The sequence below is a fragment of the Amia ocellicauda genome, chromosome 3 (assembly GCF_036373705.1).
Source record: "Amia ocellicauda isolate fAmiCal2 chromosome 3, fAmiCal2.hap1, whole genome shotgun sequence".
In the NCBI taxonomy this organism is placed as follows: domain Eukaryota; kingdom Metazoa; phylum Chordata; class Actinopteri; order Amiiformes; family Amiidae; genus Amia; species Amia ocellicauda.
In genome coordinates this window covers 35,890,164-35,901,653 of record NC_089852.1, presented here as the reverse complement: position 1 = coordinate 35,901,653, position 11,490 = coordinate 35,890,164, and the positions used below count along the sequence as shown (strand labels likewise).

At 38.3% G+C, this 11,490-nt stretch overlaps 1 protein-coding gene across 1 annotated transcript; it reads right to left on the bottom strand.

Annotated features, from left to right (window-relative positions):
• On the bottom strand, window positions 1–8,866 carry cwc15 (CWC15 spliceosome associated protein). The gene is made up of 7 exons (XM_066699241.1): window positions 8,760–8,866; window positions 7,893–8,056; window positions 6,349–6,461; window positions 6,151–6,242; window positions 5,783–5,893; window positions 2,417–2,553; window positions 1–1,481 (listed from the first exon to the last, which is right to left on the bottom strand). The coding sequence occupies exons 2-7, from the start codon at window positions 8,021–8,023 to the stop codon at window positions 1,352–1,354; spliced, it is 714 nt and encodes a 237-aa protein (XP_066555338.1). The 5' UTR covers window positions 8,024–8,056; window positions 8,760–8,866; the 3' UTR covers window positions 1–1,351.
• Between the last annotated feature and the right edge of the window lie 2,624 nt (window positions 8,867–11,490).

The window sequence follows — 11,490 nt, the reverse complement described above, 5'->3', positions numbered from 1 at the left end:
TTCTTTTATGTTTTTTAATAAAGGAATGTCTCACACAATTCAGAACATTTCACCTTCTGAGAAAAAGTTTACTGGTCTGAAAACACCAACAATTAAGATACACTCTGAAGCAGGCATATTCATCAGACTGAACAGTGGTATATAAAGCTAGTCCTGCTGGAACAGGGCAGAGCATTCTATGGAGAACACTGTTTTCTTTGGCATCCTTCACTTTCACCTGCACACCACATGTCCTGTTGCTTTTCTGCAGCAGTCAGCACAGTGTTGCTGCTGACAGGTTCTCTGAATTCCAGGAAAACTGCTGAAGTACAGATCGGTCAAGGGGTACCAGAGAGACCTGAAACTCACGCGGATGAACCTGCAAGCACACACTCATAGAAAAATGTAAGTCTTGAAAAGCAGATTTTGGAGAGACATGTTTATAACGTCCCCAAATTGCAGTCAGTGTCTTTATTAAGCCATATGGCACGGATGGAAAAAACGAAAATCCCAGAAAGCATATAATCAAACTCCATTGATGGGTTACTAACTATTGCTCCCGTTATAAAAAAACTTAATTATATTTGTATTCCTCTTAAATCTGCAGCAGAAATTATATGCTTATCCAGTTAAGCCATAATTCATAATCATACACTTGTGGTTATAACCAGGGTTCAGAGAGTGAAGGCTAAATGTGCTTCATAACAATGTAACTGATAAATCACTCTACAAATAAAAAAATAAAAAACAATGGCAAAAAGGAAGGATCTTTTCATGCTACCAAATTTGTGCAAGATATCAGCACTGCACATTTTAGGTGAGTACAAGTATAGTAATAAGCAACTGCATTAATTAAAATAAAATTACTGAATAAAGACCAGTTTGTACAGTTAACTTCAAAATTTAAACATTTTCCTTACGAAAAAAATTAAACCACAACCGTTTTTTGATGAACAGCTTTTATATAAAATATGAAAGAAAACAACGATCAATGATAAATTCAAACCTGGAAGTGTCTTACAAAATGTTATCGCTATATGTAAGCTTTATACATGGCTCCTAGAGACAAGCATATAACGTAATGCAAGAATTCTGACAGTACATTTGAGTCCCTGTGTTACAGGTATATCCCCAGGAAATAAAATGCATATTTTAATCAATAGATCCTTAAATTATCAGTGAGAGTTTGACTGTACACAATACATTTCAAATGAGACTGAAGAAAGCAAACAAATTGTAAAGGGGAAAAAGCAGTGTTCTGCCTGGTTAACCTCAACCATACAGAACCCCACCCACTAAACACAAGGACCCTTTCCTCAGCAAAATGGAGCAACCCAAACACACAATGCCTGTGATAAAAGCACCATTAACATTATTTGATGTACTTTTCCATAAACTTTTTGTGAAATTCGGATCGCAGGGTGTCGTTCACAAATCGTTTCTCCCTCTTTGAATCGTCAACACCCTTGGCACAGTTCTTAAATACCACATCATCATCCCACCTAAAACACAAGACAAGAAAAATAAAAATATGTAAATTTCAAATATTTAAAGTTATAGGAAAACCTGGTATTGCTGTAATAATAAAAACAGTATATTGGTCTTTTTTGGGTGACTAAGATTCACTTGTGATTCTGCAATTATATTTATGTAGCAAACTAGACAATATTAATTTTAAATAGTTTAAAATTGCTGTAATTTTTGCCAGCACGACACTCATCATAGATCTAAAAATGCATTTGCACAGACGTGTGACATCCCATCGACAAAAGGTGAAACGTGATGCGTGACAGGCCATTCAGGTTAGTGGTCTAGAACTTTCCTTTGTCATTTATAATGCTGCAGTCATTCACAGCATTGCTAAAGAAAAGAAGCAATTACATTCTCTTCTGCATAAAGGAAACCAGAAGCACAAACTGTCCAAAAAATTAACAAATTAATTTGCTAAATATTAAATTTTACAGATAACTGGAGTAGATTGTAACTAAATTTGGAAGAAAAAAATAAATCTTGGCAGAATAGCCAATAACTTATTCCCTAAGTTGAAATGTGAATCCATATCCAATATTCAAGTTTTTAAACTGGTATACTCCTTTGTTTACCACTTTCACAGCATATGCACAAACTGCAGAGATACATCTTACCAACAGGTACAAGGGTTCCTAAAATCCAACAAATACAGCCTTCCACAGCATTTCAGCAGTCGCTATGAGCAGTCTAAATACAGGTCAATCTCACTCCATCTCCTTCATTTAAGCCTCACTCTAATCTTCAGCACTTCTCAGTCAATCAGTTAAAGATTATCAAAAAATGTATTCACGGCTTCCCATAACTCTTGTGGAATTCTCTTCTCTGTTGTGTTTCCCATCCCTCTTCCAGACCCCCAGTTTAGCAGGCCTGCTGGGGCACTAATAAGACGGGTCAGAAGACACTGTACCTTCTCTTGACGCTGAAGGTGGTCTGGGCCTGTACCAGCTGCTGCTGCTGCTGCTGCCCGGCCAGGTTGAGCAGGGGGTTCCCACTGAGGATGTTCTCCATGCGGATGCGCTCCTCCTCGGCCTTCTGCTCCCGCTCCTGGAAACCACAGCAACAACAGCGCTCACACACAAACACCAGGAACGGGCGAGACCATCCAAGGCGATGTAGCACTTCAAAATGCTTTCACACACTAAATACGTCTTTTTAAATGTCAAAACATTACTGAAGTAGATTGCATGGGTGAAAATCTAAGCTACTACATCGTCTATTAAATTTAACAGCACTAGCTGTCTTGACATTGCAAATCTTGCATTTATTTTTAGTGCCACACATAGCGGGATAACAGGTCAGAACTTGGTTTAGAAGGGAAAATGTGTTGATGGCTCGCCAAAATGTTTTTATGGGGCTTTTTCTTTTTGTAAAGTCAATATTGCCTTTGGATATCAAGTTTTTTCTCCTTATTCCTCTTTGTCCTTTATGAATTCACAGTACCTGTAGCAGCTGTATATGCATTACAGAAGTCCAATGGTAATATATTAATACTGACTGTAAACCTTCACCTGCTCTGCTTTATGTCCAAATAAAATGTGTTTTTTGTTAACAAGTGTAAGACTGTTTCCACTCCAGTCTTACTTTGTGACCAGTTGGTGAAATTAAAACACTAATGTGTTACTTACAAATATTTCTCCCAAGAAATCTCCACCCAAGCCAGGCCAATGAATTTGGAAGAGAGAAACACTCTCCATTGGGATTCTTTATGAGGTTTTATACTGTTCCAAAAAGGGCTCAGTGAGATTCCTTCTGTAATTAATGACCTACCAGTGGGGTTTCCTGTAAATATGCCAACTTCCAGAGGAGAAAAAAAAAAAAAAAACACCACCACTTCAAATCCCAGTTGAGGAAATGCCTTGCATGGAAACAGGGGTTTACAAGATGTTTGGAGCACAATTAACAAGAGCAGGCTGATGGCAATCCCCCTCCAATAGCAACCCTGGCTTTCCCCCCATTAAAACTAGAACTACTCTGAGCCGTTTTACGGCGGCTTTGAAGTCAGGTTACAGCACGCCACTTCTTCCCCTCAGAAGGCGACGGTGAAATAAGCTAAATATTTATTTCAACTGCAATTTTCATTTATGTACAAAATGGGATCTTCAAATAAGTGCATTCAGTCGGCAGATTCTGCAGACTTCTTATCAATAGTTCACTGCAGGTGGGAGAAATAATCAAATTCTCATAGCAAATAATGAAGGTTTCCTTGTGGACTTGTGTGTATATTTTAAATGGAGAATACCCCAGTCACCTGTTCTTTATTTATGTATTTTTACAAAGAAGAAAGTATAAATCAAATGTAGATGCCGTCATTTAACTATACACTTTAATAACCTGTTCTTTAAAGAAACGGTGTAAATTATTGAGAACTTGATTTCTAACTTACAATGACTAATAGGAACCAAGCGGTTTCCTACTGCCTAACATTTCAATTGTTAAAAGTGGTGGTAACTTCTTTCAGTTTTTACAATTGAAAGAATAATCAAAATAAAAAAAACTCAGTGAAGGAAGTGTCAAAATATATTATTTATGCTTTACTGGAAAAAAAAAAAATTCTGTTGATCAGCAGATCTGTTGCTTATCATCACAAACTTAAAACGAACAGTGCCCCAACAGTTCCACATCAACTCATGTGTTTAACAAATAGTCAAACTTGTTGAAATGGAACAAATAAGGCTCTCAGGGATTTACCAGCAAGATATAAATAATCCTGCCATTTATATGGCCACAAGAGAGTCCACTATCCTGACCACTAAAAGCGATTAGGCCCAGTTCCACAGAAAACCAGGACTGGGGCAGTTAAGCTCAGCCCCCAAGGAAAAGCCCGATCAACTCTTTCAGATGGGAAAGGTTCTCATTGCCGTTACGCTCCACATCCCTCCAGTGCATTTCCCAGAAAAAATAATAATGAAGAAGTCAGTAGTAATACTGCATGTGAATCTATCTAAACAACCATTTTCTTCCCCCATTAATTATGAAGCAGGTTGGTACAGTGATGAATCATTTAATAGACACAACTTTTCCCCCCTAAAATCTAAATCTGGATGCCCTCAACCCCCAAGAGAAAGAAATTCTTCTTTAAGAGCAGTTAACCTGCCAGAGTCAAAATAAAGGCAATGGCTTTGTTTCTAGTAATGTGGGCTCTGCCTCCTGACAGAATTGACACTGCAGGGATGATTTTATGCTCTGCAGACTATTTTTAATGAGGCAAAGCTGTGAAGCCTCACCCATACTGACCTAAAAACATTTCCAAACCAACAGGCAAAACTTATTTTAAGGCATGAGGCTACTTATTGAACTCAAAGCTTCAGACAGATTCGAACACTGCAGTTCACTGTATCAGAATGTAAGAATTCACAAAACACTGACACTTTTGTCATACCATGTCTGCAGGAGTCCACAATTGCTTTTTAATCTAAAAAGTACTCACTGCAGTAAAACATTTGGCACCTCCAGAAAAGACTTGTAGACCAATCAAATTGTTTCAGCTGCATGCAACTCTTGTCATTTATTTGCTGTGCTTTGACCCACCACTTCTATTACTTAGTGTGCTTTAGCCTCAAATTAACTGCAAACACAACCCACCAAAAAAGTTATAATGAAAGATAAACTGAAGAAGAAATGTCCATTATAAATGTCCAAATAAATGAAGGTGTGTATTTTAAACTTGAAATACATTATTTAAGATTAGATCTGGTTACATTTGGGTGCTTTTTCAGCCATGACAGTTCCATACACAGTACGTTCCTCCATTATCCAGCATTGCCCTTCTCTCCTGAAAGCTCTGGGAAGATGCTATGATTTTATGATTCATAATTTAAGGAGTCTGGAAAAAGTTTAGAGTTATTATTGAAAAGGTATTCCCTATCCCTTCAGTCACAAATATATATGGGGGGGGGGAATGTAAGGAAATGCTGTGGGATATCAAAATAAATGCGATTTTGTGTCAATCCAAAATTGTGTAAATCCATGAATGCCAACCACGCTAAAGTACTAGTATTATGACAGTGAGATGGTTCTGCCCTCTGGTGGATAAACTGTGACATGTTCTTTACAAGATTCTTGGAGTGATTTTGAAGCAAAGCAGTCCTATAAGTGCAGTACTTGAAGGCAAAAAAATGTAAAGGTCTCTTTACATCATAATCTGCATTAGTACTAGGGAAGGGGATAAACTGCTTCTGTTAATTGAATAATAAGTACAGCAGCAACTGACGTTCCATTAAAAAGAACAAAGGGTACGAGAGTCAGTTTAGATGGGATGGAGTTCAGCGGTTACCTTGCGCTCCTGCTCTTCAGCACGTTCTTTCTTGATCTTGTCCAGCTCGGCCAGCAGAGCCGCGGTGTCATCGTCACTGTCCTCATCAGAGTCCTCGTCCTCCTCGTCGTCCTGATGCACAAACAGAGACCTCAGACACACGTGCACAAAGACACGGCAACTTCCCGCATGCCATACTAGTCACCTGGCATGAAGCCCTGCACTTGCATTAGAGTGAAGAGTGATGTCTGCTATTATCAGCTATGGCTCTTCATTTCTTTAACAAAATTCAATGAAATGGATTTGTGGACTAGCCTTAGATTTAGTATCAGGAATTCTGAGGACACTGATACAACCGATTGAAACAAAGCAACAGAAGGAGCACTCACATCGGTCAGGGGGTCATCAGCATCCAAGTTGGCTGCGGGAATCTGGTCTAAGCGCGGCCTCTTGGACGACGAGGATGATGAAGTGGTGTGCTCTGGTGAAAAAAGAAGAACCTCAATCTTGGCAAAGTGCATTGAACAGTATTCTATTGGTTTCGGAGATCAAAGTGCAACAGAAAGTGATGGCTCGGGGATGCTCACCCCTGGCGGGCCTGTCCCTGGTCTTGTCCCGGACAGCAACTCGCTCCCTCTCCTCCAGCTCTCTGCGGAAGTCACGGGCACGCACCTCCTCGGGGGCATCCTGGGTAGGCTGTCTGAAGGAGAGACGAGGGGACAGTTTTTGAGAAACAAGAAGTAGTATACTAGGCAAAAATTTAAAAAATATCCTAGCATAAAGGTGGCATTATTGAGAAGATAACTTTAAAAAGACTGTAGGAAGGCCAGTGATGAGCATGAGAGGTTACATATTCATTGAACCATTAATAAGCATGTAATTAAAGCAAAACTATATACACACATATATATATACATACACACACACATAAATAGTGCTTATAGAAAGTCTACACCCCCTTCCAATGTCTTATAGACTGGAATTAAAATGCATTAAAACGGTTTTGTTTTTTCTACACATCCTACGACACAACTTTCAAGTGTTTTTTGTCTTTTTTTTTCATGAAATGGAATTACAAATAAAAACTGAAATAGCTTGGTTGGATAAATGTGACCTGAGTGATAGCAATCCTATAACTCAGGTGTGATCAATCACATTCACATTAAACACCAAGTGGCCTCCATCTATCTAATTCATATTAATGATCTGGACTCTAGGATGGTTAGCAAACTTGTCAAATTTGCCGATGATACTAAAATAGGTGGCTCAGCAGATACAATCTCAGCAGCACAGGCTATTCAGAGGGACTTAGATAATATTCAGTTGTGGGCCGACACCTGGCAGATGAAATTCAATGTGGACAAGTGCAAGGTATTACATGCAGGTAACAAAAATGTCCACTATAATTACACTATGGGAGGAATAGAACTAGATGAAGTAACGCATGAGAAAGACCTAGGAGTCTATGTGGACTCCTCACTTTCTCCATCCAAACAGTGTGGGGAAGCAATAAAAAGGCAAACAGGATGTTAGGGTATATTGTCAAAAGTGTAGAATTGAGTACAAGGGCAGTAATGTTCAGACTGTACAATGCACTAGTTAGAGCTCATCTGGATACTGTGGACAGTTCTGGGCTCCACACTTCATGAAAGATATCGCTGCTCTAGAGGCAGTTCAGAGGAGAGCAACCAGACTTATTCCAGGTCTGAAGGGAATGTCCTACTGAGAGACTGAGGAACTGAACCTTTTCACCCTGGAACAGAGGAGACTACGTGGGGACTTGATCCAAGTGTACAAAATCATGAAAGGCATCGACCACATCAAACCAGAGGAGCTTTTCCAGATCAGCAGGGACACACGCACCCGGGGACACAAAACGAAACTTGTGGAATTTCATAATTTGGGAACATTTAAAAACAGACTAGACAGTATCCTTGGATCACTTAGTTATTAATGGACACCAAACGAGCACGATGGGGTGAATGCCCTCCTCTCGATTGTAAACTTGCTTATGTTCTTATGGGTGATACATTGTAGGGATTCACTTGATTCCAGGATGAATGTAGCAATTCCCTTATGTTCTCTGGGCTGGGCAGTGCATTTCAAATATACAGATACGAATGAGACTTACCTGTATTTGATTTTGGTATGAGATGGCAAGTCTCTGCTGGAGTACTGTTTGGACAGGGCACTGAGGTCTCCTTCCCCTTTCCCTCTCCCTCCTCTCGCTGGCTCAAACGTTGGTCTGGCAGCTGTAGTCATCTTTACTCAATTGAAAATCCAGTGGACAATTTACTTTAAATGAAAAAGAGCACGAAGACATGGTGACTTCGTATTCAGTGAAGAGCCTGTTCACCTGTGTTCAGGCAAACAGTCTCTGATTCCATGGTATGGTATAATAGGATATTAATGTAAAATGCTGCATGAAAAATAAACTTCCACTTCCTGCAATATCCCACACCATGGAAAGGTTACTCGACAGCTCTTATTTCCACAGTTTTACACAAAAAGAAGTGTTCAATGGCTCAAACCAGCATGATCAACCGCAAGTACGTTAACCACCCTTCCGTGTTAAGTGTTGCTACAGGCAATACAATTTGAATCTACTGACCCCTTATCAAAATTCAATGAACATGATAAAGAAACAACAACAAAGTAACTACACATTACCGGTACCGCAAGAACCCACGTTTCCTTCACAAGTAATACACACATATGTTAGCTGACTGACGATATATACATATATAATGATAAATATAAAACATAAAAGGTACCAAATAGAATATCATTTTTCCGTTTATCACAGTATTTCCAACTAAAAATTACACGCATGCAGGTACCACACGTAATGACCGGCAGACGGTGGCATGGCTTCAATATAGCGAGCTGGATCAAACGTCAGACGGTTAAGACAATCGTGTACACCAGTTATCTTTGTGTTTTATCTTATAAAGGTTTTAAACGGACTAATGCGAATCTGTATTTGCAATATTCCTACCTGAACCCAGACGCTAATACTGTAGAAACATCCAGTATCCCATGGAGCAATGCGCGCGAAATCTACGGAGTGCCACACAGGACAGAATAAACCTAGGCAGCGTTGTAAGACCGAAATGACCGCTTCGATTTTTTTAAACGCGTTTTTATTTTATTTTTGGATGTTTTGTAACAATGAATACGCGTGGTTACAGAATAGTCTCAGGTGGAGATTTATGTGTTAATTTCAATAAACATTCACATTCGATAGAACTGACAGTAATCGTTTAAACATCATTATACTATAGAGATTGTTCATTGTAACATTTAAGCTTTTTTCGCTTTATTTAGTTTAAACTTTAATCTCAAACATCGAGATGATAAAATCACATATGTGTGACTAATGAGATTTGCTGTAATAAAACCGTTCTGATAATACCAGCCTCAGTTTAAAATAAGTAGGCATAATATGAGCCCATAATTTGAGCCCATGGTTCTGCTACCAAACGTGCAGCGGCCTGAGCAGAGCTAATCCAGTTCAAATGTCAATGCCATGTAACATCTCGATAAAATCATTTCTGAAATACACACAGCCATGTATATGAATAGTCTGTTGCATATGTGTATACTAATATCTTCTTGTTAACTTGAATTATATCATCTTATTCATTTTAATATTTATGTTTAAATGGCATTCATAGTGTTACGCTAAATGGTTACCTTCAGCAACAGCAATTTTGACAAATAGCTCATCTGTGCTTATGCTTATAGGTGCAGCCAGATCCAATCAGTAATTTAATCAAGTTTAAAGATTACACTCCGTGACTAAGAATCACATAATGTGTTTTATCCTGTATAAAAAAATCATATATATTAATTAGTATTAAAAATGGATTCTGCAACCTGAGAAAGATCACATTCCTAAATTTACATAATGTAACAGCTGAAGTTGTTTCTTCAGTTCCTGGTGTAGACCAGCGGGGGGCACTGTAGGTCAGACAGAGAAAAACAGGCCAAAGGGATGCAGACTAGTTTTAGAAACATAAGAAAGTTTATAAGCGAAAAGAGACCATTCAACCCATTGTGCTCATTTGGTGTCCATTAGTAGCTAAGGGATCCAAGGATCCTATTCAGGCTATTTTTAAATGTTCCCAAATTGTCGTCTTCAACCACATCACTGGGGAGTTTGTTCCAGATTGTGATAACTTTGTGTGAAGAAGTGTCTCCTGTTTTGAATGCCTTGAAGCCCAATTTCCATTTCTAGATTCAGACACCCAGCCCCTCTACATATATATTTTGAAGAAACTTCTTGTCCTATCCTTCCTCTTTTAGAATCTTTTAAAATCTTAAATGACTGAAACTGCATGTATTACTTCTTACCCCCTTCTTACTTACTTCTTCCTCTTTCATACAGATGGCTAAGTGCATCATCACATAATGTACCCTAACAGTCATAAGTGTTGTTTTAAAGAATCTAATGAGCAAATACTTAGAAACTACCATGTCTGGAGTAATTCATGGCTCCATATATTATTGTCTCTAGTGTTCATTTTCCACTGTCAAGAGGGCTGACTTCATAGCTTTCATAGTACTGTATTGTGTAAAGTATAAAATAGCAGAATATAAAGAACATTCTGAATAATGTGCATTTCAAAAAACACTTTCCTTGGTAAGCCTGTCATTGTAAGGCAATTATATACAAGATATCTGTTTCTTACCAATCTGATTACATTTACACTAAACATTAATTAAGAATAATGGAATATTTATTTAAATGCAGGCATATTATATTGTGTAATTTCATTTTTTATTGTTTGGAAATACCATGTTTTTTTGTTTGTTTGTTTTGTGGAAAAAATCTGCAGATTTGTTTGTTTAATTATTTTAACCAAGTTAAGAAAACAGGAACCAAAAAGCTTTGAGCTTTTGGGCAGTTTCTGTCCTGTGAGCAGACTTGGCTCATAGGACAGAAGTCAGAAGCAGGGTCCCTCCTGCTGCTTGTACACAGCATTGTTAACTGCGTGGATACCTCTATTGTCTTCTTTTGAGTTTAATTACAAAGACACAATGACTCCTTACCATTAGAGGAAATTTTTCCCAGCTCCAGGAAAAATAACAACACCAAGGGGCACCACTGCTTTTTCATCTTCACTCCAATTTTAAAAATCAAGCAACACAGGAGACCCAAAATTGTGAACTTGGATGTATTTAACAGGGGAATTAGGAATTTAATACTGTGGATTTTCATCAATAGGAAATTGGTTCTAGCAAATGAATGGTTCTAGAATTAGTATAACTAGTTCTGCTTTGTTCCACTGTTTTGTTTTTGCTCTTAAAAAAAAGTAGTGAATGTTGAAAACTTGATGTAGTGCTTCAATTCCAAATGCCGTGTTTAAGAAAAGTTTCAGGTTATTTTGATTGTGTTCTTTTATTCTTTTATAACACCGTAGGAATTAATACAACACAACAAAGAATGCTCAATGAGGGTTCAAAATGACTCACTATTTTCTTTTCTTTATCACAGAATCTGGAGTGAAACACTCTGACTGCATTCACATAATCTAGTGGTTACATACAAAACTTCCAGCAGCTCCTCATAAACAACGGAAATCAGTCGTAGTAAACCCCAGCTCCTTTGTTAGCCGGCAGGTAACACAAACACTAAAAGTTCCCAAGCAAGCCAGAAAAGTGCTTTGTGACTGCTCTGTTCTAGCACTAGTTTATCAGACTGAACACAATACACCAACAAGGGA

Bases quoted from the DNA above. Each gene is read 5' to 3' on its own strand.
- cwc15 (XM_066699241.1), bottom strand. From the start codon at position 8,023: ATGACTACAGCTGCCAGACCAACGTTTGAGCCAGCGAGAGGAGGGAGA. The intron at 6,462-7,892 runs GTAAGTCTCATT...TCTCTCCTTCAG, and splicing joins CATACCAAAATCAAATACAG to ACAGCCTACCCAGGATGCCC. The intron at 2,554-5,782 runs GTAACCGCTGAA...TGTGGTTTCCAG, and splicing joins CTGAAGAGCAGGAGCGCAAG to GAGCGGGAGCAGAAGGCCGA.